The 27,930-nt window shown below is 40.5% G+C and overlaps 1 protein-coding gene across 9 annotated transcripts in view; it reads left to right on the forward strand.

Moving 5' to 3' along the window:
* SLC35F1 (solute carrier family 35 member F1) overlaps positions 1–27,930 on the forward strand; it is a 487,869-nt gene that overhangs the window by 316,007 nt on the left and 143,932 nt on the right. For all 9 annotated transcript variants that reach the window (XM_084777332.1, XM_084777331.1, XM_084777329.1 and 6 more), the window contains one exon: positions 20,013–20,188. In XM_084777332.1, the coding sequence (XP_084633458.1) occupies positions 20,017–20,188 (172 nt within the window). In that variant the 5' untranslated portion in view covers positions 20,013–20,016. The remainder of the gene's footprint in view (positions 1–20,012; positions 20,189–27,930) is intronic.

Raw genomic sequence — 27,930 nt, forward strand, 5'->3', positions numbered from 1 at the left:
TTCTCTAAATCACCATTTATGAACTTCCATGCTTCATGGATTCTGTATTTTGTTTCTATGGAGGACCAATGTGTATCCTGTTTAACCAAAATATGCAAGAGAGGATTTAAATGTTATGAAAGGCCTGTTGTCAGAAGCGTTTAAATGTAGGTGTGTCAGCCTTCTGTGTGGGACACTGCCCAGGACCTTCACCTGACTTAGCTGCTATGTTGAAGTTCCTGCTTGTTCTTGAGTCTGGCTGGGTCCTTGCAGCCATCTCTGTATGCACAGATTAAACACCTGCTGGTCTCTGATACCTCAGAAGACCTCTGTTGCGTGTGAAGTGAGGGGATGTCGAAGTCTGAACAACACATTTGGGTAATTCCTAATGATCCCCACAACTAAATATTACAATATATTCAAATTTCATCCTCTTGTCAATATGTCTCCATCACCAGCTGTCCTCCAGGTGTTTCTGCGAAGATAGGAAAGTGACAAGTGTTGTTCTCTTGTGCCATATGGTTGTGGGAAAGTCCTCAATCAGGTCTTTCTCATAAGCCTAGAAGCTAGATTTCCACATCTACTCGGTATCCTGTCACTGCGGGTTCCCAAGTTACGATTCTATGTATAGAATCCAGAGGAAACCAAGATGTGAAAGGTCATAAGCAGATAAGTTTGATAATGTGTATTGTTATTGACAATGAAGCGTCATGGGGTGTCTCACGCTAGCTCCCTTTCCTGTCCTGCTATTTGCATGTAGTATCTCCTTCTGCCTCCCTACCCTCAGCTAGCCACAATGTAAGAGTCAGGATAATTTGGATAACCTTCCTGTTGTTAGCAATGACCTTCATTTTCCTTAGGGTGTTTGTAAAGAATTCAGTAAATTCTCTACCTTTGCCTTGCATTTAGTCTACCTTTATTGAGCACATTGTTCTATGTTTGGGGAGTACGGGATTTATTTCCACTTACAGTAGTAGTCCATCATCCAGAGCATCTGGCTTGGAGCTCAAAGCAGGAACCCGGAAGCAGGAAGTGAAGCAGATGCTGTGGAGGAATGCTGCTTACTGGCTCACTCTTCTTAGCTTGCTCAGTTTGCTTTTTTATTCACCCCCTGAACAACCTGCCTAGGGACTGCCCGCAGTGTTCTGTGCCCTCCCAGATAACCATTAACCAAGAAAATGGCCTTTAGGTTTGTTCATAGCTCAATCTGGTAAGGGACATTTTCTCAACTGAGGTTCCCTTTTCTCAGATGATCCCAGCTTGTGTCAAGTTGACACAAAACTACTGGGCATACCCACTAAGCTATATCCCCAGTCCCTGCCAGTTATGCGTTTTTAGTAAATATTTTCATAAACATTAAATGGGAAAACGCTGAAGGAGGCAGTCTGGTGTTGTACTTGCAAAACATGAAAGGGCAAGCTCACAAGAAAACTGGTGTTTCTTATCTCCCTCACTAATGTATCTCAGACAAAACTGGGAGTGTAGAAAAGAGCACCACAAGAAAACATTTATGAAATATGTATCACAGTAGAGCCCCTGTTCTGTTCTTCAAAGGGCTTGTTTTCCCACCTTCCTTGCATCGGCTATGGACCCAGAATGCACATGAGGTACTACTAATGCATTAGTGGCCAAATAACTTATTCAGGTCCTTAGTCACTTGGCTTTGCTATTATATGTTGTTGTTCTGGGGGGAAAAAATGAATGTTTGTCATAAGGACAGTTCTCCTTTTCCTGCTACTTTTATCATGTGATCCCTTACTGTTCCTCATTTGCCTTTTTTCACTTCAATTAAGTTTCTTTTATCTTAAGACCTTTCCTTTCTACCTCTTTCCTATCCTCCTCTGACTTTACTTATCCTTGACTCCAACCCCAAAGAACTATAGGCCTTGCTCATAATAAAATGATGAGCATTTGCAAAAGGATTAGGGGGGAAACCCACGGGTGTTTTTGTTTTGAGGGAAGATGCATCACTTATGAATGGCTTACAAAGCAAAATAGAAATAAACTTTTCCAAGAGTGGAAGTACAGAGATCTTTTGTTCTACAAAATTTCACAAAGCAAAATAAATCTGTCTCCAAACTCTTGGTTCTTTACTCAGAAGAAATCCTCAACTATTAGAGATCAGAAAAGGCTCCCTCTCCTCTCTCCTCCCTCCCCTCCCCTCCCCTCCCCTCCCCTCCCCTCCTCTCCCCGCCCCTCCCCTCCTCTCCTCTCTCCTCCTCTCCTCTCCCAACTCCCTCCCCCTGGGCAATTCATCCTAAACTGATCCAGTCCATTACTACCAATTATACCTACTCTTCTAGAGTAAAGAGACTAGAGTCTTAGGCGCAGTGAGTCCTGATCACCAGCAGGGTATGTATTTTCTAAACCCAAGCTCTCTTGGTATTAGTGCTTTGCAGGTTTTATGCTGCCCTTGGGCAAAGAGATCTGTGCAGGCTGGGAATAATGTTGCTGGAATACAACTTCCCTAAATGGTCCATCAAAGCATCCTCCTACACTTCTGCAACCACCTGAGGGGTAAATCTAGGTGCCTCCTCCCTGTAAAAGCTGTCACAGCTGGGGGACTTCTTCTCCCAACTGTGTACTATCTGTCCCCTCCTCTCTTTAGGATATCCTACTTCCTTCTGACAGTGTCTCCTCTGAGGCATTCTAGAAACAAGAGGAGCACCCTTCGGAGCACATTCATCTTGGTGCCAGTTTCCTTCTTAGAAACAATTTCAATGCCGGGGAACTCAAAATCTTTGAAGAAAAAATATATAGGTACAAACCCATCACTAAATGTCTCAGTAAGTTATGTTACCATCAACAAAGGAATGGTCAATTCTCCTTTCTGCCCGTTCTTCTGAAGTTAAAATAATATCTGTCTCCTTGAAAGAAGGAATGACCCAAGGTCACCCTGACCTCTTTCTTCCTCACTCTAAGGTAATATATCAGCAACCAAGCCATTAAACAAGGCTCATTCCACCTTCTTCACTTACAGAACTTCATTAAGTTTATCTGAAATATGCTTTAAAAACAATCTAATTCATCTTGCTCCAAGTAATTTAATTAGAATTCAATTAAATTCAGCAGAATTCATACATCATTTTACATGTTGCACCTTGATTCATTTAATTTGCAATTTTATTTTAAAGATGCAGAGGAGTTATTTGGCCTCACACTATTCTATCCAAAAGAATCCATTTCACGCATAAACTAACTGGTTCTCAGGAGCGCTATGGGAAACAAAATATGTGCTCATCATTATGCATGTCACACCCCACTAATTTGAATTTCATATCCTGGGCAATGTGTGCACTTATGAGAGAGATACTTCATATCCGTTCACTTTTACTTACAGAGGGATGCTTTCTTGCCCTCATCTTGTTTTTCCCCTCACACACATAGACATAAATGGATTGACAAAGAAAAAGAAATGGTATTCAGATCCACCTCAAGTCATTTTCACAGTCATGCTGAAACGTTTAGAAATCAAGGGAACCAAGGTTGGAGTTAGAACTCTTTTTTCTTCCGAGATTGTTAGAAGTAGCAAATGACTAGAAATAGCTTTTTTGCTCAGTAGACAAGATGTCTTTGCGTGTGGTCTGTCTTTGTGAATGTGGTCGGTCTTTGTGAATGTGGTTGTAAAAGGACCAGCTGCACCTGAGTACTATATGAATGTCATGGACAGGGCACTGGCCTGGTTCATCTTCCAGAAGAGCATGGGGCTGCTTTTGAGTTGTTGTTGGCCATGAATCTCACTAATGTGGAAGAAAATTCCCAACACTCTGTGCTGCTCTGATTTCAGAGATCAAAAAGAATATCTCGTCTTTTCTGTAGATTTTCTTTGTTATTTTTCCCAGTCATGACTTAAAAAATATTATTTAGTTAATTTATTTAGATTACATCTCAATTGTTTTCCCCTCACTTGTATCCACCCGTTCCTCCCTCCCTCCCACTTTCACCCTATTCCCCTCCCCTAGGTCTGTGACCTAGGGGGACCTCCTCCCCCATTTTATGGTCATAGGCTAGCTATCAAGCCTCATCTTGGTAGCCTGCTTATTCTTTCTCTGAGTGCCACCAGGCCTCCCCACCACAGGGAAGCGGTCAAATATGTGGCACCAGAGTTCATGTCAGTGTCAGTCCCAACTCTCCACACAACTGTGGAGAATGTCCTGTCCATTAGCTAGATCTGAGTAGGAGGCTCAATGTTTACTACTTGTATTGTCCTTGGTTGGTGCAGTAGTTTGAGCAGACCCAGCCATGACTTTTGAGACACAGTCTCATATATCTCAGGTTGGCCTTATACTTGCCATATAAAGGATATTTGCCTTGACCTCCTGACCCTGATGCTTTAACCCCTCAAGTATTAGGATTACAAGCAGAGACCACCACACCCTGTTCCCCGGACTTTCTTTTTTTTTTTTTTTTTTTTTTTGGTTTTTTGAGACAGGGTTTCTCCGTGGAGCCTTGGCTGTCCTGGACTCGCTTTGTAGACCAGGCTGGCCTCGAACTCACAGCGATCCGCCTGCCTCTGCCTCCCGAGTGCTGGGATTAAAGGCGTGCGCCACCATGCCCGGCTTCCCCGGACTTTCTTAATCTCAAGCCATTCACAGTGAAGGCAGACAATGAACATGGTGTTTTTTTTTCAGCTCAGTGGTATAATGATATTGTCCATACGCTGCTCTTAAGCCATGGATATATTGCGGCAGCTAGTGGACCTTAAGAAGTGTTAAATGATTTCAAGACCTTGGAAAGGATAGAAGGAGAAAAAAAGATAGAAAAAGATACTTTGAGGGGAGGAGGATTAGAAGAAAGTCGGTACAGTTAAATTGTAGCATTTGTTTTAGCCATTAAAGTATTACTTTACTGGGATGTTTTTTGTTTTGTTTTTTGAGACAGGCTTTCTCTGTGTAGCTTTGGCTGTCCTAGACTCACTTTATAGACTAGGCAGGCCTTGAACCCGTGGAGATCTGCCTGTTTCTGCCTCCCCAAGTGCTAGGATCACAGGTGTGTGCCACCATGCCCAGTAAAATCCCTTTACTGGCATTTTAAGGCATTAAGTTAAGCCATATTCATTGCTCATCTGAAAAATGAGAAATTGTAACATTCTTTTTGTTCATTATTTCGCTACATCTTTACTGAGGTAACTGTTCCTGGGGAGACATGAGGAACTACTCACACTAGATAGGACAGAAGTGACAGTCCAAGAAAATGAGTCCACTCTAAAATAGGTTGGTGAGGTTGGGTGTGTCAGGGTGTATCTCATTAAGCTAACAGGTTCAATGACTTCTAGTAGGAAAATAATTACTGTACAATCGATGTGCACAAACGGGAGCCCTAACTGGCTTTCCATCTTTATTCTTGAAGTGTCAGTGATTCCCAGTAGGTGAGGGTCTAGTACTGGTCTCCAGCTGTAGCCTTAAGCAGCAGCTCCTCCTGTGGGAACATTACAAGGGAGGCAGCCTCAGTGGGAAGGATCACTCACCTTACACATCACTTGGTTCCTTGGTTTAGAGCACCACTGTTTCTCTTGTTTGACCTGATGTTTCACCAGTCTCGGCCTTCATAGCATTTTAAAGGGTAAAACGTTGTATATCACATGGAGAGGTGTCTTTTAATATCCATCAGTTTAATTTCAGTGTCTTTGTACTCTTATCAGCATCCTCCGCCTCTAGTCTTTAAACATCCTCTGTGGAGAGTGCGCCCCACTCTCCATCAGAGTGGTTCTCCCACTGGTCTTCCTGTCTGTTCTCTTCAGTCCTAGAGGCAGCTGAGAGACTTTGGGATGTCACGCTTTGGTTTATCACTTCTGTCTCTTCAATTTGAGCCTGAGGTGACAATAATAGAATTTCCTGTTTTTGTTAGATTTATTCCTGCTGTAAAATTTTCAACAAATCATTCCTGGTCATTATAATGTTTAATTATAATAAATACCCATTTTTTTATTCCTACAATAGATTTTTTCCTCTACAAATTTTTCTCAACAGATGCTATAAAAATTAAATTTTGACACAAATTTTAGGTTTTAAAAGGCAATCTGTAAAACAATGTTCAAATAAAATCACTCCTTTATTGTCATATCAAAAAATCAATGGCATTGCAATAATCTGATGCAAAGAAAAATGAAAAAATGTTTACTAGCTTCTGTACAGAAGATCCTTTTGCTTGAGAACAAAACCCCGGTGTTCTGTCTTCTACAGTGAGGCAAAGCTTTTCTATTTAGCTGTGTCCCCTGCATGTTCTTGCAAGTAAAAGCATAAGCGATGATCTTGGTTGATTACACATTTTTTAAGTGGATTTCCACTGAACCTTGACACTCAGAAGAGTGTGATTTTTCTTTTACTTCATGGATAAGAATGTGCTACATGTGGAATAAAATACTGAAATCTGACATTGTCTTTGAAGCATAGTGAGACAGTCTGTTTGCATGATTCCTTTGTTTTTGCTCATTCAATGGATTTCAAAATTAAATATTTGCCTTTAGCCCCAGGGTTCACTAACGTAATTCAAAATGCAAAGCTAAAAGCATTTTAAAGTGAAAAATGTCAAAAGCATTTAAAATGCACAAAACAAACAGTAACACCGCCGCCCTAAAAGGTTATACTGCCTTTCTGCTCTCCAAGACTTTAGCAAGTGTGGAAACTAGTCAGAAGTTCCTGCTGGAAACCTGTATGCAGTATTTTCTTCCTTCCTTCCTTCCTTCCTTCCTTTCATAATTCTTTTCTTTTATTTTCTCTTTCCCTTCCTCAATTCCTTTCTCTCTTTCTCTTTCTTTCCCTTCCTTCTTTTCTTTTTTTGCTGTCATTTCTGACTTTCTGAAAGACAAGAGTCCCAAAGGCTTTCCTAATTAAAGAGTATATTTATCAGGCATTGAAGAAATTAACTCAGGATGCATGCTAGCAATGTTCTGAAAGTATCAGAACTGCCATATGGGTAGATAGCTTTAAGTATCTGATGAGCTAGCACTTCCAAATGGACTCAACATTGGGAGCGTTGTTATTCTGAGTATTACTCAGATGCTGAATCAGATATTATAGGAAGCAATTTGTACAAACTTCTTTGTTAAGTCTTCATGATGACCTCTGGCAAAATACATTACTACGTACATTTTACAGATGACTGAAATAACTTTAAGGGACAGGATTAAGATCTAAATACAGATTGGTTCAGTTTCAAATTTGGTCTTGAATGAAAAGATAAATAAAAATGGAAGTATATGATTGCTCCTAGGTATGGTGGGGGAGGACATTTATTGTAGATAAAAGGGAGAGCATAGGCAGAGGCATCTGGGAGAGTCCAGAGTGGACATGACACTCAGCCATGTGAGGAAAGGTGGGCAGGAAAACAAGAGAGGAACTACCAACCAACAGGGGCAGCCTGGGCCAAGAGAATGGTCAAGAGGGTAAAGAGAGCTGCCAATCAAGAGGGACAGCCTGGGCCAAGAGGATGGTCAAGAGGATTAAGAGTAGAAAAAAGGGTCAGGTAACTCAAATGGCTGGATTGCATAGGGAAGGTCAGCTGAACTCCTGGACTGTACAACTTTTAGGGTAAGAGGTAGGGTATGCCAGCCTCACCTTGTAGCAGGTGGGGACTGAGGGATGATGGGAGAACCTGGCAGCCAGCATCCACTTTGATGGGCACCTCAGTTAGCCATTTGTCCCTGGTGCCATTTTATTTACTATGCCACCCAAGTCTCTAGAAGAGCGTGGCAAATGTCATACCTCCCAAGGAAACAAAATTTTATTTTCTAAGTCAGTTGTCTCCCAAGTGGCAATGTACAGCTCTAAGGGACTATAAGATGCTCCTCTAGAGCCTGGGAAGAAAATGTTAGAATTACCTTATATGTGAAGAGAAAACTCTACCCCTTTAGTGAGAACAGCAGTAAAAATGAATTAGGTTGGGCCAGTCTGAGATAAACAGATCAGTCATATGACTATTTAGCCTGTGACTATTTAGCCTCTTTCTCTTTTTTCTCAGTCTCTTCTTCCTTTCTTAATGATCGTGTACTTTTCCATTTCCAAGTAATTTCTTTAGATTATAATTACATCTCTTCCTTGTTCCTTTCCCTTTTCTCCCTCGCAAATCTCCCATGTACCCCCACCCCACCTTGTGCTCTTCCAAATCCATGGCTTAGTCTTTTTTTAACTGTTGTTACACACACACACACACACACACACACACACACACACACACACACACACACTGGTTGAGATTGAGTTCATCATTCTGCACTTTGATCAGTTGTGCTTTGGGGAAATCGTCTCCATCTGTTGCAATGAGAAGTTTCCTTGATGAGAGGTGAGGACTACATTTATTTGTGGATATATGGACACATATTTAGAATATCATTAGGTATTATGCTGGGTCAGTAAAGTGGTTGTAGGTTCTCATCCAAGATAGATACATGACATTACTAGCCCTGAGTGGTTGTCTAGGTTTTCAGTACCAGGAATGATTTCCCTGTTGTTGAGTAGGTCTTAAGTCAGATTAGAGAGCTGTTGGGTACCACCAAGGTGTGTGTGCCTTAGAGTTACCTTGCTGTGCTGGCTATTGTTGTGGCTCATAGGTGTAATGTCTGGGTAGACTATTGGCTGTTTCCCTTCATTGGAATCTTACTTAGTTCCTTGTACCATGAAAGCTAATCTTCAGGGAGGAGGCTTTCAGGTCAAATCCTGCTGGATGGTAGGAGTGTCTCTGGGCCCTGAGTCCAAAGTGCATGGTGTTTTTTAGTAAAAAGGACTTACTTTTTACCTCTTGGAGGGGGACAACCAAGAACAATTGCAATAGCCTATAATGTTTTTGAGACTCTCTTATACAACCCCAACCAACAACTTAAAAGAGGACTTCACAAGCCTGGAGTTGGGATTTTGTTAGACGGTCTATGGATCTTGGGATTGGGGTGGGGGGTGCATTGTCATCCCAGATGGGAAATTTTCATTTAAACTGTACATGTATTTTTATATAGTGCTTAAACATATGGGCTGGAGAGATGGCTCAATGGGTAAGAGCGCCACCTGGTCTTCCAAAGGTCCTGAGTTCAAGTCCCAGCAACCACATGGTGGTTCACAACCATCTGTAATGTGATCTGATGCCCTCTTCTGGCATACAGGTGTATATGCAGGCAGAATACTGTATATATAATAAAAAAAAACCATAGGTATTTAAGTGGATAGTTAATAGTATAACTCTTTATGACTTTCTCAGATATCATTACTGTTATTTATGCTTCTTTCTTCTGTATTTATTTCTCTTCTCTAGTTAGAGCCTCCCCCATTCTTCCTATTTCTCCTTTCAGGTCATTTTTCTCTTCCATCATTTGTTCTCTTTCCCTTTAATGAGACTCATGGATATACACCTCACTTCTGATAGAGTTCACATAGTGTACGGTTCAGTAGGTTTTAGTATAGTGGTAGATGGAGTACAGAGATGTGTAATAAATACCACGCCCCCTTTAGAGCATTTCCATTACTGAATAATAGTTCATATCTACTAGCTAACATCTCTGTTTCCACCCCACACCAATCACTAAGCAAATAGTTGTCTGTTTTCTATCTCTGCAGATTTGTATCTATTCTAAACATCCCCTATATAAAGGGAATAATTTAATCCAGGGTAATTTGTGTGGCTTCTGTGGGTTGTTGACTTTTTAAATGTATGCATCATTCTTTGTCACAAGAATGAATGTTCTATTCTCCTCATGTGGGCTGCCTGATGAGATTAATGATTGTATTTCTTTCAGTAACTGAACTTCATGAAAAGAAGTGTTGGCTTAAGGATGTTCCCTGAGTTGTCAATCATATAAAAACTAGACAAGCAAATTACAAGACAATAAAAATGTATATAGTTGAAATTTCTCTTATTAATCAGAACTTTTTATGTTCTACATCATAAAGTAAAATAAATAAATTATATCTAATCATTTGTTTTAAAAGTGTTAATTATATTTTCATTTTAAAACATTAATTAAAATTTGTAATTGTCAGCAAGACATGTTTGTAGATGCACCCCTCCCCCCTTTATTATAAATGAGCCTAGATTTCAATGGATATGTTCACTTGAGGTATTTCTTGACAGGTGTTAGATAATGATTTAAAGATGTAAAACAACAACCATAACCCAACCCAAGCAAACAATCTAGCCAGGAGTTGGGAGGCTGCAGCTAAGAGATTGCCATTAGTTTGATGCCAGCTTGACATACATAGTGAATTCTAGGTGAGCCTGAACTACAATGTGAAACTCTGTCTCTAAAAGAAAGAAAGAAAGAAAGAAAGAAAGAAAGAAAGAAAGAAAGAAAGAAACTAAGCAATTAAAAAATAAAGATCAATCCTACAAATTTTTGGGGAGGAGGGCAAGGCATATTTAAGTATTCCAACGCACTACATTACATTTTTTTCCACTAAATGTAACAATGTTTTTAAATTAGATTCTATTGGTGTTATCCTATTGGTATTTTAACACAGGAGTAGATAATTAAAGCAGTATCAGGGAACTTTCTTCTCCCTGTCATTGTAACAAAACAATATCAAAAACAAATTAAGGCAACATCAAGAATATGCTTTTCCATTAACCCAAAAAATACTGAAAATTCATGAAAGCTATGCAAATATTTAGAGAGACAAAAATCGAAACAGTACATACAGTTTGCCATAATACAGATGTTGCATCAAGGACCATGCAGAGCTTGTACAGTATTATGTCAGTGCACTTGGTGAGGATGGTTTACTTACATAGCCATCTCTTGCTTCACAATCCTGCCTTTTATGGATATAGTAAAATGATGTTTGGACATTAACACACAAAATAAATGGAGAAATATAGGAGCATGGTGGCTAGTTTATGTCTCTTGTTCAGGTGTGTAGAAGGATTTCTGCCAAGTTAAAAGTCTGTCTATGCCACTTTCAAATTCCCTTCCCACTTACCTGTCTATATACGTATCTTCTCTTATTTCTAACTTCTCACCGGCCAGCTACATGATCCCACATCTGTCTCTGCATTTAAGCCAGCATGACACTCTCCTCTTTGCAATGATATGCCAGTTTCCCAGTGCAAACCCAAGTCTTCACCATCAGTTAAAGACTCTCCCAAAAAATGCTTTCGTATTAGGATTGTCAAATTTTAAACACTAAAATTATCAGTAACTCCTAGTGTGTTTTGAGGTTGACTCGGTAGATTTTCTTAAGTCCATGAGTAGTTTATGCTCTCTGTTTTACATATTTATTTACCTCTCTAAGCTTTCAGAGACAGAACAATGGGTTATTTCCCTCCCAATCTGGACCCAAGTAGGTCTTGAAAAATCCACTTGTTTGTTTAGGTCTCTGCAGATCAAAGCAAAGCAAATAAATAATCAATATACGGATATTCAGGATAATCTAGCAGCCGCAAAAGAGTTTAATGAGTGGCCTGATTATTTTAATGTCCAAGATATAAGTGTCAGTGGTTGGTGTACATATACTGGTGCCTTTTAGAAGTAAGTCAGAATTATGGAGTAGAAAGTATAAAGCTTATTATTTTAGCCTGAGTTCCCTCAGAAAGCAGACAGAGATTTATGCATCGCTATTTTATTACAAGCGCAATTCCACAGAACAGTAGCGAAACACAAGAAAGGATAAAATAAACCTCTGGGAACCTTAAGATATAGCCCACTTCGTACAGCTAGCATACAGGTAAAAGAAGGAATAATTTTCCTTGTTCAAACACATTAATAACATTTTACTGTCGGCTTGTTCATGGGGGGGGGGTACCAAACAGATTTCCACAAGGGCATAGGCCTCGGCATCAGCTGAGCACCTTCCGGGCAGAATGCACAGGATACACAAACATGGGCCTGAAGCTCAGGGCCACTGAGGGGTGCCAACACAACACTGAGTGTAGTTTATGTAGAGATGTTCACTATAGCCTCCACTGGAGCTGGATACGTGGTCAGGGACCCCAAAGATAAATAAAACAAAACAAAAAAGAATCTGAAGGATTATAGCTGAAGGAATGCAGGCCATTCATATATCCTTATTTTACATGAAGGATCCCCAGCCCAAAGGAGGAGAGAGTAAAAACATGGCTCTTACATAGTGTGAAAGTTCCAACCTTTCCCCTTGATGCTTTCTCTTTCTTTCTCTGGACTCAAAACATGAAGCCAATTTACCAGTACCAAGCCAAGTCTCTGCCACCATAATAAATTCTGATAGTTTCGCTGCAAGAAATGCTTTCATATTAGGAGGAGTGTCAAATTTTAAACAGTAAAATTATCTCTGACTCACCCTGTCACACCAAAGTTCAAATATCTTCTATACTTAGTACATCGTGGCCATATGACAGAAAGGCCTCCTGCTGGGTTACTTGATTTCTTCTACTTAATGGCGAATACAATTCAAAATGATAGCACAGAGCCAATGGGTAGATTCAAGGCAAGGAATTCAGATTCGAAAGAAAGAAACCCCAGTCACTGTTAAACCTCTCAGTGGATGCATTTGTTCTTGACCTGAAATTACTTTATAGAGAAGTCTACTCATCCTCGAACACAGTCAAAAACCTTTCAGCAAAGAGCTTCTCAGAGCCAACGGCCTATAAACAAGACTCTTATCAAAGAACACAGTAGATGTTTCTCCCACATTCAAGTGGTGTTGTTTTTACACCAACCCGTATACTTAAGCATTCTTTACGTATGCATCTCTGAATGCATGTACTAACTCAAATCTGATGAGACTGGGTGAGACTCATTGTCAGAATGAAGATGCTTCCACAGGAAGGTTGATTTGCTCTAATTCAAGATGATGGCATACTTACTCCTCTCTCATGGTAAGGCATTACAGAGCAATGTAATTATGAAACTCTGTGTTGACATTCTTCATACCTTTTATAAAAGAATGTATTCTTATGATTAGAAGAAACAGGATACAATTTATGCTTTATTTTTAATCTTCTTATTTTGAATGTTTAACTAGTACCTCAGCATCAGCTTATCTCCCCAATTCTAAATTCTGTTTCTTTAATACAACACAGTGCTGTTGATAATGGGTATGCCAGTATTTATGAGGATGAGCTCTGTTGTAACAGGTATTCAGCTTCCAGCAGGCAGTACCATTTTTCCTGAGACTCATGCATTTTTCATTGTCTGGTCCGTCTGAATTTAAAGTGGATGAGATGTCCTTTTAAATGTACAAACAAAGAAGATGAAAATGTGTATCATGGCCTCCTCTCCATTTCTGCTACTAAAATTATAGGAACTGTGTATCTGATGTTCGACTGCATCTGCTGCGCTATTCCATGAACTGCATGCATAACCAACAGCTCACTGTGCAAAATTTCACCCAGCACCAATTTTAGCATCATTTTCCCCCCTCAAGATAGCACCTTTCTGGGCTTGTTCAGAAATGCACTAGAAAATATCTTATTAATCTCAGTTTCTAACTGGCAGATGGGTTACAGTAAAAACAAGGATGTCTTCTGTTTCATTGCTGGTAGTGTTTCCAGCTAGGATAAGGCACCATCTTGCCAACCTTCTAATACTTTACTCTTTTTCTACATGGACACTGGCTCCCTCAGCAATTCCTGCATTCTGTGTTTACTGAGGGTCTATTTCTTCTACCCACCAGTCTAGAACAGATCCTAGACTTTATGAAGGGTATCCTCTTATACTTGGGAGCCCATGAGCTATACAATATTGTTGATATAAGGAACAGGAGCACACGCCTGAGGACCTGGCATTGCGGATCAGGAATCGTCAACAGGAGGCTTTTGAGACAAGTTGGTATGTTCGGGCCATGAAGTATCAGGCAAAAGAACCACGGACTAATAAGAGGGACAGAATGACAGGAAGCAACTCAAGGGACCCTACAATGGGAAGAACAGATTTCTATACAGCATGCCACCAAGTGCCTCCACTGTGTGACAGTGGAGAGCAAAGAATTTAAGGGAGACAAAATGGCAGGGCAGGGGTCAGAGGTAGGCATTTGGAGATTTTATACTTACTTGTTCATTTTATTTTGATGCCTCTAGTAAGTCTATCAAACATGCAAGCTCTGGAAGCTCTGGTTATTAGCTCCCTTTAGTCAAGTAAGGGCTTCTGAGCTGATTGATCTGGTAAGGGGTTCATTGCACTGTTTCCTGATCCATATCGTATTTATCAGCATACCCTATAAAATTGTACCTCCCATGCTCGATCCAATCACACCAGCAATGGCTGGAAGACACAACTGTCATTTGAAAGCACATGCTCAACACAGTGGGACTGCAACTTGCTAACAAAACAATGTAGATTTGTGTTGACCTCTTGAAAGGCACACATTACAGGTCCCTTGGTGGGAAAGTTCGTGTCAGTCAGTCTGACTAAGCTATGGGGGTTTTGTCTTTACTGTTTGAAAAATGTTTCTGAAAACCAGCCTGTTAGGTTAGCTCTGTGATCCATATACTCTCTGAAAACAGAGACTAATTTTACAACTAATGATGGCCCAGCATAGTAAGTCAGAATTTAAGATTTGAAATCGTACCACCTGGCTTCAGCCTAATGCCTGTCCAGTATAGCAAGCTAGAGAAAGGTAGCTCTGTATAATTAAAAAAAACTCTTCTGCTACCAACATCTCATTTCCACATGTGCACACACACACACATACACACATATGCACGTACCTACACATATCACACATACATATACTAAAAAAAAAGTCTTTTCACTCTCAGTTCAGTTTAAAATATTCCATTACATAAAAAGGAAGCAAAGTGGCTTTGTCCATCAAACTCTCTCTTCTCAATTCTTCTAGCCCTAGATAGCTATTATCACATTTTCTATTTCTGTGGACTTGTGTTTCTGAGACATTACATGTAAATGATATCATGCAGTAGTGTTTTACTACTGTATTTTTTGTTCAAATGTTTACAAAGTTTGTTCCTATAATAGTCTCTGTGTATTATTCCTTTCTGCTGTTGTGTAGTCTTTCATCGTATAAATAAACTGTGTTTTGCTATTTACTCACGTTGGTGGGTATTTGAAATAGTTATGTCGTTTAGTGACATGGATATGGTTGCGCTCTAATAGATTTTGCTTGGTAAGTGAAAGACAAAAGGAAGTGATCTACCAATTTCCATTGCATCAACCCTGGTGATGAAGTGACTTTTGGGTGGAGTCTGGGCCCCAATGAGCTCACTGTGTATGCCATGTCAGAAGATAGGACACACTGCTGAAGTATGTGATACATCAGGGTCCCATTCCCAATGCGAGAGACAACAAAGGCCATTTGGACTGTGGGTTTATTACACTCCAGATGCCTGAGAGTCTGGCTTAGGTCCTTATCTATCAACAGTTACAATAGCAGCATTTGCTGTTCAAGATTTTTCTGAGGGTTAAAGATAATATAAACGAATCCCAGTACTTTTAAAATGTGACTATTCACCATATTTACTTTCTATTTCTTCATTTTGTACTAATGTTATTGGAAAGCCAGTGTCAAAAGTTTGGTTACATGGCCTCTCAATGACAGACTATGCCTTATTCCTTTCACATGTCTTAAATGCAGTATATAGAAGGCTACAGTCCCATAATAGATTAAAATTCCATTCTATTGTGTAAGTATTCTGTAATCTTGTGTGTCTCAATGTGATTCAGGATGCTACCAAGGTTTTAAACATCATTGCTACAATTTAAGTAGGTCATAGTATTGTTTCAGCCTTCTCAAACAAGAAGGCACACTCCGCATATAGCATTCTCTAGTGCCTATTCAGCATTAGAAACACTTACTGAATACACTGGCTGTCCCTTTACCAATACCTCTTCCACTTCTGTGTGTGCATTATTAGGCAAATGATCAAGAATGACAAATCATTGGATTATTATCAATCTACTGTAAATTAATTGTTTAGCTACTATGATTAGTGTTGTGCTGCATAGTGATTAGATAAGACATTTTCAAAGTCAACACCTTTTATTCCTCACATCTTTCTACCAATGTAGTCACTATTAATGATCCCATCTGAGAAATCCACTGTACCCTAGGTTCCCAAGACAAGAGTTGACAGATAGTGTTATGTGAAATTAAAAGGCTTTTGTACAACAAAGGATACCATTAACAGAATGAAGAGACAGGCTACAGAATGAGAAACAATCTTTGACAGCAATGTTTTAGACAGGAGAATGATACTGAAATACACATATAAAGAACTGTTTTAAAAAACTCCAGTCAATAAATGAGGCAACAAACCAAGCATAATGTTCTCCAAAAAAAGAAATACAAAGCTAGAGATGCAGGTCAGTGGGCAGAGTGCTTCTTGAGCTTGCATTATACCCTGAGTTTGATTTTCAGCACTGCAGAAAACAAACAAAAATCCTAGACACATGTTAGCATCCTTAAATTGTGGAGTATCAGAAATCCACGGTCATCCCTGACCACATAATGAGTTTGAGGATATCCTGGGATACATTAAACTCTGTCTCAAAGAAGAAAAATAGGAGGAAGAAGAGGGGAGAAAAGAAAAGAAAAAAGAGAAGGAAGAGGAGGAGGAGGAAGAGGAGGAGGAGGAAGTAGAAGAGAAGGAGGAGGTGGAGGAGGAGGCTACACCAGCACAGTTAGCCAATAAATGTTTTTAAAGGTGTTCAACACCCTAGCCACCTGGGAAATACAAAGTAATACAACCTTGAGATTCCATCTTACCCCTGACAGAATGGTCAACATCAAGAAAACTAACACATGCTGGTGAGGATTCAGGGAAAGAGAAATACCTTTTCAGTGCTGGTGGAACTGTAAATAAGTGAATCATTATGGAAATACGTATGGAGATTCTCAAAAACAAACAGAAAGTACAGTCACCACATGATCCACATATAGCACGCGGGATATTCGCCTAAAGGACTCTAATTTCTACCACGGATATACTAATACATCCGTTGTCATTGTTGCTCTAAGCAACATAGCTAAGAAATAGAACACGCCTAGATGTCTATCAACAGCCAAGTGGAAAAGAAAACTGTAGTATGTATTTAAAAATAAAATCAAAACACATAGGTCGAAATGGATGGAACTGGAAAGCATTATATCAGCCAAAAGTATCGCGGATATAGGAAGACAAATCCTATGTTTCTTACACATGCAGATCCAAGATTGGAATTTATATATATTTATATGTGTTTGTGAGGATTACAGGGCACAAAGTTAGAAAATGGACTGCTGGGGGCGTTCAGGAAGGATTGGGGTGCTGGGGCTTGAGTGATGGCTCAGTGGTTAAGAGCTATGGCTGCTCTTATAGAGGACCCAGGTTTGATTCCCAGTAACCACATGGCAGGCTGCTCATACAGGCAGGCCTTTAACTCCTCTTTCAGGGGATCCAGCACCTTCACACAGATATCCATTCAGACAAAACACAAATGGAAATGGAATAAAAAATTATTGAAAAAAGAGAAAGGCTTGGGGGTAGTAGAAAAGGAGTGATGGAACACATGTGGCATAAAAACAAAGTGTGTCAGAGGAGGGAAGATCAGAGAGAGGAGGAACAGGGGAAATGGAGCAGGGGTGGGGGGGGGAGGGGGTAGGGAGATGGAGGGATGGGCGGCAGGTGGGTGGGTGGGGGGAGTCAAGGAAAACAAGGTGTGTAGGATGATGTCAGAACGAACCAATTATCTTTTATCCTAATTTATAAATACTTTACAAATCCTTTAGTTTATTTGAATTCTTTTTTACTATTTTCTTTTTCTTCAGTTGGCAAGGGGATTACTATTTGTTTTGTAGCATTGAGGGTTGAACCCAGAACCTTGCCCACACTAAGTGCTCTAACGCCCCCACACCCTCAAGCATGGACTGGACCTAGGACCCCTACACAGATGTACCTGATGGGCAGCTTAGTCTTCATGTGGGTCCTCTAGTAAGGGGAGTGGTGTTGTCTCTGACATGGATTTTTTTTTTTTTGGATGCTTTTCTATCACTTTCTCCTGGTGGAGCTGCCTTGCCAGGGCACTATGGTAGAAGATACACTCAGTCCTGACTAGACTTGACATGCTGAGATGGGTAGGGGGCTCCCCTTTTCTCAGGAGTAGGGGAGGGAAGATAGGGGCATGAGGGAGGGAGAGGGAGACTGAGAAGAGAGGAGGGAGGGGGCTATGATTGGGATGTAAAGTGAATGAATGAATGAATGAATGAATGAATGAATAAACAAACAAGCCCTGCTGTTCTTATATCTTCGGTACCACTTATACTTACCCTAAGTTGTCTTTTATACTTTCCATTTCATAGTCCTCTGAATGGTATTATCTGGATGTAGGTACACTCAGGAACCTTACAAGGTCACAATCCAATGACAGCAGGAGAGCTTAAACAAACAAGCAAGCAGTAATTAAAGTGGAAGAAGATAAAATTAATAAATGAGACGTGTTCTAAGGGAAAGGAAACAGTAAGGCCCTTCAAGGCAGATAACAAAAGAGTCAAGTATTGGGAGGGAGATGAGTAGGAGTCAGGCTGGAAAAGGCATGATGGACACTGTGAAGATGGTAACTCATGCAAAGGACCGTGAGCAGAGAAGCCCATAGGGCTGGAGAAGTAAGAGTCGATGGCCCAGAGGCCACTGGAGGGAGATACTGAAGCCTCCCGTCCAGTTATCTGTCGCTGTAAGGCTCTTGGAGAACTGCATACCCCAAAGCAACGCCCTTTTCTTTTTCTCATAACTCTCCATGTTGGGCAACAGTCTCTAGGGATGCATCATCTTCTTCTTCCATGTATGCGTTGGCTTAGAATATGGAGGCAGGGAGATCCCAACATTTCTCTCTGATATTTGCCACAGAGCTGTGCCTGAGTTGCTATTTCCCAGGAATCTCTTGGTGTTCAACAGAGCATCTCAGGTTCCTGGCTGAGAAGCTGTTTGCTAGTAGGAAAATGTGACTGCAGCAAAAAGTCTCAAAGGTCAGGGCCAGAAGGCTCATAGTGGCCAAAGCAAGGCAAGATCAATCTCGCTCCAAGAAAAGGAGAAACAGACCCATTCTCCATCCAGGAAAAATCTGGACTTGTGTCTGCTATGGAGGGGCGGGGGAGAAATATAGACTACCACACACCCTCTGCTGAAAGTTCTGGTGTTTGTACTACTGCTGTCTTATTTTATATTGCTGTTTCTGCAAACAAGCCAGAAAGGTCACAAGAAACTTGCAGAAAAAAGTCTGCTTCTTATTTCCAGAGGCTTTTCCTGTATCATCGGAGTAGTAGTATGGTAATTTCTTCTGTGTATGTGTTTGTGTGTGTGTGTGTGTGTGTGTGTGTGTGTGTGTGTGTGTGTGTGTGTGTGACTAAAAAACTTGTGTCAGCATTTCATTTCCATGGAAACTGAACACGTTGACTCTTGCCTCCAGTCCCCACTTCAAAAGACTACAAGAGCATTGCCTATGAAAAGGACCGTGAAAATATTTGCATAATTATTATGCTACCACAGTCCTGACTCTATCTCGTTCAGGAACAACAGTCTTAATATATAGGTATTTGTAACTCAGGAAACAGAGAATAAAGACCCAATAGATAGCAAAGCTTCTTAGGTTGGCGCTCTGAGCATAGGAGGACACAAGAGGTGCTACTTCTGCATTCCCAGATGTTCAGCCCTTCCCATCATCCAAGAGTTTCTGCATCCAGGAGTTTGATCTGTAAAGCAACAGTTCTCCCAGTATTGATTAGTTATGCACACAGATGATGCTGGAATATGGTTCCTGCCTGCAGGGCTGGGCATGCTTTCTGCAACACCAGTGCACAAGACTGCACTAAGAATCAAGAGGACAGTCATTTTCCTCAACAACCTCTGGAGTACAGTGATTAGAAGCCAGGTTCTCATGCAGAGACTCGACCTCATAACCTGGCTTTGCTTTATCCTCATTATGTGTTCTGTGAGCAACTTAATTAACCATGTTAAACATTAGCTTCCACCTCTATAAAGCCTCAGTGATCACTGTACAGTCCCCCTAGTATTGCTTCAATGGGTTACAGCAAATACTATTCACTGCTCTTAACTCAGTGTTTGCTATGGATTACCAATAGATTTAACTTCTGTTGTTTTCATGGATTTCTAGCTGACATTGCTGTGTTTTCTTCTTCATTTCTCAGGGAGATGTTAATCTCTGTGGCTTTGGGCCAAGTGTTATCCCTTCTTGTTTGTGGAATTGGCTTGACCAGCAAGTACCTGGCAGAAGATTTTCATGCCAACACACCAGTCTTCCAGAGCTTTCTGAATTACATCCTCCTCTTCTTGGTCTATACCACAACTCTAGCTGTCAGACAAGGTAAGCTGCCCCAAATCCCAGGAATATGACTTTTACAAACACATAAAAAATATGAAACGTGACTAGATATCATTCTATTATTTGTTGCATCAGTAAGATGATTCAGATCCCCAGATCTCACTTTGCTATTTCACAATAGTACCACAAAGAAAATGCATGAATATATCACAAAGAAATATACATTGTATGAATTCAGCAAGAAGCGGGAGCTATATGCATTGCAGAAAAGGACAATTGCACACATATTTGAATTCCTGTTAAGGGTTGTATTCCTCTCAGTGAATCTAAATAGAGTATGTCCCAGAACCTGGAACAGGCCTATTGCAACTTCCTAAACATGCCAGCCCTGAGCCATCTAAGGGCACTGCAGACAAATGTGTGTTCTTTAGGAAAGTGACTTAAGTACAAACAACTTGAGTAACAATACAAGAAGACCAAAAGAAAAGGAAACACCCACAAATGGCTATGTGCGGTCCTACTTTAAATTGAAAATAAATAAAGCAATAAAAAATTTTCTAAGAGCCAATAAAAGAAAATACTGTCAGAAGAGAGGTCCAATAAACATTCCTTGGGGAAGGCAGTATCCCAGAGGCTCTTTCAGAGCTTTATGACTACACTACCAAACGTGATATAATCCTTTGTCTATGGCCCCAGAAAAAGCTAAAATTTTTCTCCTTGTCTGAAGCTATTGACAAAGACCCATTGAAAAATAATCATTAATAGTTTTGAAAACATTTGTATATGTTAATAACAAGTAAGATCATGTATATTGCTAAATATATCACTTCTAATACTTATACTTTTTTGAAACTTTTACAAAACTATTGGTATTTCATTCTTGCACGCTCTTATTTGGATTTCTGTCTAGAATAATAATTCTCTGTTATAGTGACTTAGTCAATAGTATGTTTTATCTTAGAAGAGTCTAGAAGAAAGGTGGCTGGGGGTGTGGCTTAGTTGCTAAAGGCCTTGCCTGGCAAGTGCAAGAATCTGAATTCAGACCCCTAGAACCCACTGAAAGCTGTGAGCACAGCAGTGTGCATCTGAGCACCAGCACTGGCGAGGCAGAGACAGGCAAACACCTGGAGCTCACTGGCCACTGGCTGAGCAGAGTGACAAGTGCAGGCTCAGCTGAACACTCAGTCTCATACGTTAAGTGGAGAGTAATTGAACATGCACCAGATGTCAATCTCAGGTATTTACATACATACATACACACACACATGTCTACTTATATATACACATGAACACACCCACACAACACATAAACAAGCATCTCACACCCACACACAGACACACATGCATACCTACCTATATGTACACATGAACACACACATAGCACATAAATATCACACACACACACACACACACACACACACACACACACACACACACACAGAGAGAGAGAGAGAGAGAGAGAGAGAGAGAGAGAGAGAGAGAGAATTGCCACACTAGTACTCAATTGATTTTTCAATTTGTTGAAAATACATTAGAAGCTAATTTAATTTGATTTCCCAAAGTTGATGTTACTGGAGGTTTTTTTTAAGCCCTTAATATTAACAGCTGTAACTACTTTTAAGAAGAAACTCTCAGCCTCCAAAAATTCCAGACACTAGCTCTCAGCTATGTTTCCTCAGTGTGAGTTGGAGGCCAGTGAATCTGAACGTATCTGTCCAGCAGTTAGTTATCCCACTGTTTCTGGAATGGTGCCTGAAGCCAGGAAAAGTCTCTGGCAAGTGAGGCAATGGGAGAGGCAGACAATTAGTGACTCATTCTGAGAAGCTGTGGGAAAGCATCAAAGGAGCCGAGATAAAGGGATTCGTGTAAAGACTCACATGATATGAGCTTGAGTCAACATTAAAGAATAGTATTATTTAATCCACTATAAGGAGTACAATGAAGAATAATGGGATTCAATCGAAAACACTTGTTCAGTAGCCTAATACTGAAAAAAAAGAAGTTTTCATGTAAAAATGGTGAGTTCATCTTCATTGATTTTTTTAAAAGGTATTTGTTTTTATTTTATGTGCACTGGTGTTTTGACTGCATGTATGTCTGTGTGAGGGTGTTGGAGCCCCTGGAAGGAGAGTTGCAGACAGTTCTGAGCTGCCCTCTGAGTGCTGGGAATTGATCCCTGGTCCTCCGGAAGGGTAGCCAGTGCTCTTAACTGCTGGGCCATCTCTCCAGCCCCCAACTTTTATTTCTAAAGCACCACTGGATTTTGAGATCACAAATTATTGTTCTTCTTCGGGTTCTTAGCTATACTATTTTTCTAAGAATCCAGAAATTTAGTAAGCGTCCATGTCTAGGGAAAAATAAATAAGCACATTAAAATCAGAAAGAATTATTGTAACAGTTATAGGCAGAAGGTAGAAAATGGAATGTATGAAGAGAGTTAATATTAATAATCCTGCTTATAATGAACATTTATAATGTGTCAGCTAGGAAATAAGTATCATCCAATATTTTATAAGAGGAAAAACCAAGAAGGTGTTCAAGGATGTGCATTAGGAAAAGGTGGAAACTGTGACTAGCTGGGGATGGAAAGGCAGGTTTAATTCTTCTAAGTTCAGAGGAGGGGGGGTTAGAGGGTAGGGGGTTTCAGGGTGGAGACTCTTTACAGTGGTTCTCAACCTTCCAATTTAAGGTAGCTCCTCACATGATGGTGAACCCCAATCATCAAGTTATTATCATTGCTACTTTATAACTGTAATTTTGCTGCTGTTATGAATTGTAATGGAAATGTATAATATGCAGGATATCTGCTATGCAACCCCTATGAAAGGGTCATTTGATGCCCTGAGTGGTCATGACCCACAAACTGAGAAACGGTACTTTAGAAGGAAAGGAGACATTCCTGCTTCTTGACATTGAAAACCATGAACAGGAAGCTAGCCTAGGGTGCATGGTGTAGTGAGACACAGCAAAGAGATCAGGGAAGAGTCACATAGACACTATGAGAGGAGCATCAGCGTGGGGAAGGCAGAGGGAGGACGAAGACTAGGAAGGGATCTGGAGGACCTTAAGAAGGAAAGACTAGAGTCCCAATAGGATGTCCTCCCCTCTGTCTCAGTTTCCTGGTAAGTGAAGACTTTCATGGGACATGCCCCTTGGGCTAGTGTCCAGATATAAGTGAGTATATACCATTTGACTCTTTCTGCTTCTGGGTTAACTCACTCATTATGATCATTTTTAGTTCAATCCATTTGTCCACAAATTTCAGGAATTCCTTGTTTTTAATAGCTGAGTAGTATTCCATAGTGTAAATGTACCACAGTTTCTTTACCCATTCTTCTACTGAGGGACACTTAGGCTGTTTCTGTGTTCTGGCTATTATGAATAAGGCTGCTACGAACATGGTTGAGCATATGTCTCTGTTGTGTGCTGGAGCTTCTTCTGGGTATATTCCAAGGAGTGGAATAGCTGGGTCTTGAGGAAGCCTTATTCCCAGTTTTCTGATATAGCACCAGATAGATTTCCAAAGTGGCTGTACTAGTTTACATTCCCACCAGCAATGAAGGAATGTTCCTCTTTCTCCACATCCTCACTAGCATGTGATATCACTTGAATTTTTTATCTTAGCCATTCTGATGGGTGTAAGATGGAATCTCAGAGTTGTTTTGATTTGCATTTCCCTAATGACTAAGGACGTTGGGCATTTCTTTAAGTGTTTCTCAGCTATTCGGTATTCCTCTATTGAGAATTCTCTGTTTAGTTCTGTGCCCCATTTCTCATTTGAGTTATTTGGTTTGGTGGTGTTTAATTTCTTGAGTTCTTTATATATTTTGGATATTAGACCTTTGTCAGGTGTAGGGTTGGTGAAGATCGAGAAGCATGGGAGAATGGGGAAATAGAAGGATCCAGAAGGTCCTAGAAACCTACAAGAAGAACATTATAACGGGCAGATCTGGACCCGGGGGTCCTGCTCAAACTATGGCACCAGCCAAGGGCAATGTGTGCAGTAAACTTCAAACCCCTACTCAGATCTAGCCAATGGACAGGATATTCTCCACATTTGAGTGAAGAGTGGGGACTGACTTTCACACGAACTCTGGGGTCCCATATTTGACCACATCCCCTGGATAGGGAGGCCTGGTGGCACTCAGAGGAAGGATAGCAAGCTACCAAGAAGAGAATTGATTCCTTATGAGCATATACAGGGGAGGATGTCCCCCTGAGTCCCAGTCATAGGGGAGGGGAACAGGGGGAAAGCAGAAAGGAGGGAGGAATAGGAGGATACAAGGGATGGGATAACAATATGGAAAGACTAAAGAGGACTGAGGAAATCCTGTTTTTCCAGTCAGTGGAGGAGTCAGTTCCCACAGTGCAGTGCTCTTTCTGGAGATTTTTTTTTTTTAATCATCACCCTGAATGACTACTGAACTTGCTTGTGTGCCTGTATTTGGTGTTTTACTCACACAGGCTGATATTTAGCTAACATCTGGAAATTGACATAGATATTGCATTAATTTTGTATATACTGAGTCACTTTGATGTTTTGGAAACCTCATAAAGTTTGTGTTCAGGAACCTTAGAATTTGGAATGAATGAGCAACAAAGAAAAGATGGGAAATCTGTATGCAAGGGAGGGCCCTTTACAGCCCCCCCCTCTCTCTCAGTGTTCTTCACAGTCTGCAGGTCAGATCACATCCTAGGTCAAATGTCACCTACCCAGTTGGGCCTCCATATTAATGATAGTTGGCAGTGTTCTGGCTGTATTTTTTTTTTTAAATCAGACAGATCTCTGTCATTGGATTCATACAGCTTCTAAAAGCATGGCTGTCAAATTCGAAGCCCTTTGTGAATATTTAAGTCTGATGGGACTATAAGCAACCTTGCCAAAAATCTGACTTCAAAGTTAGAGTAAATCCTTCCTATCAAGTTTGCATCAGATCAATGACCAACAGGTACGGAGGTATAGGTTCTAGTGTAGAGGCCAGTAAACGTAGCTGTGAAGTCGCCCTAGGGGATTAGCTAATTTCTGGGACAACGTGAGGGCTGTCATCCTTTAAAACAGTGTGTCCTGCTAAGCAAATTCTAAGCGTGGCCTGAAGGGTTGAAGCTGGGCTTTCTTCCACTTGTTTCTGAAATTGAAAAGACTACTGTTTCTAACAAAGCACTCTGGGTATGGAACTCCATAGAAAGAAGTTTAGTTCAAAACTGTGCTGTTCACCAATGTATCCAGGTTTTTTTCTGGAAATTAAAGGAAAAATTGAAAGTGCTATTACTTTAAGCACACTGAGAAATAGTTAGGAAGTGAAAATGTGTCCATAAAGAACACCAAAATCTCAAAAAGTTCATGCTGGGTGTCCTAAGTAAGGCCCTTAAGGATGTAGCTTAGAAAGCAAGTGATGCTTCGAGTGAAGTTTCACATCTGATTATCTGCCCAAAGGACTACACGACGACTCTCCTTCATCTCTACATAATTCCTCCTTTCTTAAAGTTTCAGATAATACTAGCTGACACCAGGAAACTGAGACAAAGGGGAGGACATTCTAGTGGGACTCTAGATGAGAGAAGCATGGGAGAATGGCAAAGTAGAAGGATCCAGAGGGTCCTAGAAGCCTACAAGTAGAACATTATGATAGGCAGATTTGGGCTCAGGGGTCCCACTCAAACTAAGGCACCAGCCAAGGACAATACAGGCGGTAAACCCTAAATCCCTACCCAAATCTAGCCAATGGACAGAACACTCTCCACAGTAGAGTGGAGAGTGGGATATTACTTTCTCACATACTCTGGTGCCTCACCTTTGACCATGTCCCCTGGAGGGGGAGACCTGGTGGCACTCAGAGGAAGGACAGCAGGTTACCAAGAAGAGACTTGATACCCTATGAACATATATAGGGGGAGGTAATCCCCCTCAGGAATAGTCATAGGGGAGGGGAATAAGGGGAAAATGGGAGGGAGGGAAGAATGGGAGGATACAAGGAATGGGATAACCATTGAGATGTAACAAGAATAAATTAATAAAGGAGAAAAAAATAAAAAATAAAAACAAACAAACAAACAAAAACAAAAAACAAAAAAAAAGACATTCAAAAACCAAGAGACACAAAAATGCAAATACTGTGCAACAAGGGAGGGTGATCTTCCATTGAACTGACGACTGAGTTTTTGCATTTGTGACACAGAAGCAAGAAATATGACTGGGTTTTAAAACCAAAAGTGAAATGGGATTCATTTCTTACCAAGAAAAATTTACCATCCGTTTTTTCATGTGTGTGCATAATCATCTCTTACCAATTATAACCGTTTCCCTGAACTACATTCAGCACTTCCTGCATAACAGATGAGGTCAATCTGTTTACTACCATTTCTCTACATTTGTGTCTAACTAAGGGAAGTAAAGACAGTGAAGAAAAGACATGGTGCTGAGGGAGAAACAGAAGCAGGTCCTGAGCTTGTTTTCTTCCTTCAGCCATGGTGTGGAAGAGGACACGGAAGTAGGACAGAACCCGAAGTCTCTGCCGCTGTATAGGCCATACAGGAGCCCTTCAGCACTCCTAGTAACAGATCTTACAAGGGTTGCCTTTTCATTGAAAAGTATTTTTTTAACTTCCTCCAATTTGGAATAAAAAGCAATCTTCCACCTAAAGTTATTCAATAAACATCTCGTATCTTGCTTTTCCGGAAAATTCTTGAACATAGACTTTTTCTATAGTCTAGATAGATATTTTCTATCATGTCTTGCTTTATGTGAGTGTGAAAAATGAAATAAGTTGCTAATAGTACTAATGTAACACTCATAAACTAGTCTTAAAATATTCATGTATTTATAAAAAAATAATGTAGAAGGTCATATTCAATGAAGTAGGGTTCCTGGCCATAAGAAGTCTTGGCGACTTGACTGTGTGCATCTTGCAGTATGCCGGACTCTGGCATTGTCTAGGGATCTTCCTCTTGTTCGCTCCCAGGTTCTCTACATTTGGGGATCTCTGTTCTTGCCTACCTTGGAATGTTTTTAGTGTGTACCAGAGATGGTCAAAATCCCAAGCCAAAGAAGTAAAATGAACTAAAGCAAAATTCCTTGCAGCCGAAGACCAAAGAAAGCTCCACGCACAGTCAGTTCCCAATTCTCTGACTAATCCCTATGAGAGTGTTGAAGAGAAGTGGTTGTTGGTGGGTTGGGTTGGCAGGATAAGATGGCACTTGGCAAATGTTAATAAGCAATCATACGTCACCTGGGAGCCGTGGGGGAATCTTACACTCTCAATTCCCTAAGACCAGCGAGGTAATTTTTATTGGACTCTCTTAAATTCTCCCTTGTGGGAAATTCCTTGGCAAACTCCCATGCCTATTTCTTGTCAGGTCACATTTATTTTTCCTACTTAAGTGTGCTTGGAGAGTTTAGTCACTATAGGATAGAAAGATTGTACTTGAGGGGTTTCTGGGATGAAACCTTGTAGACGATGCTTGAGAAATACTTAACATCACCGTGGAGAAGGACAAGACAGGCTTAAGATGGAGGATGCAGGTGCATCTTATTAGGAAACTGACAAAGGAAAATTATACCCCAAACAGTTTGAACCGACTTCTAGCAAAGCTGCCTGTGTGTGTGTCAGTCCACACACACAGTTCTCCATAGAACACTGGTGGAAGTGCAAAGTGGCCACACTGCTTTGGAATACAACTTGGCATTTGCTTATAAAGTTAAACATCTCCTTTCTATATGATCTGAAAGTTACTCTCTTTCTAAGAAAATGGAAGCCTAGTGTTGATGCACAAAACTGTATGCAAAA

The sequence above is a fragment of the Acomys minous genome, assembly GCF_964271855.1.
Source record: "Acomys minous genome assembly, chromosome: 3".
Lineage (NCBI taxonomy): Eukaryota > Metazoa > Chordata > Mammalia > Rodentia > Muridae > Acomys > Acomys minous.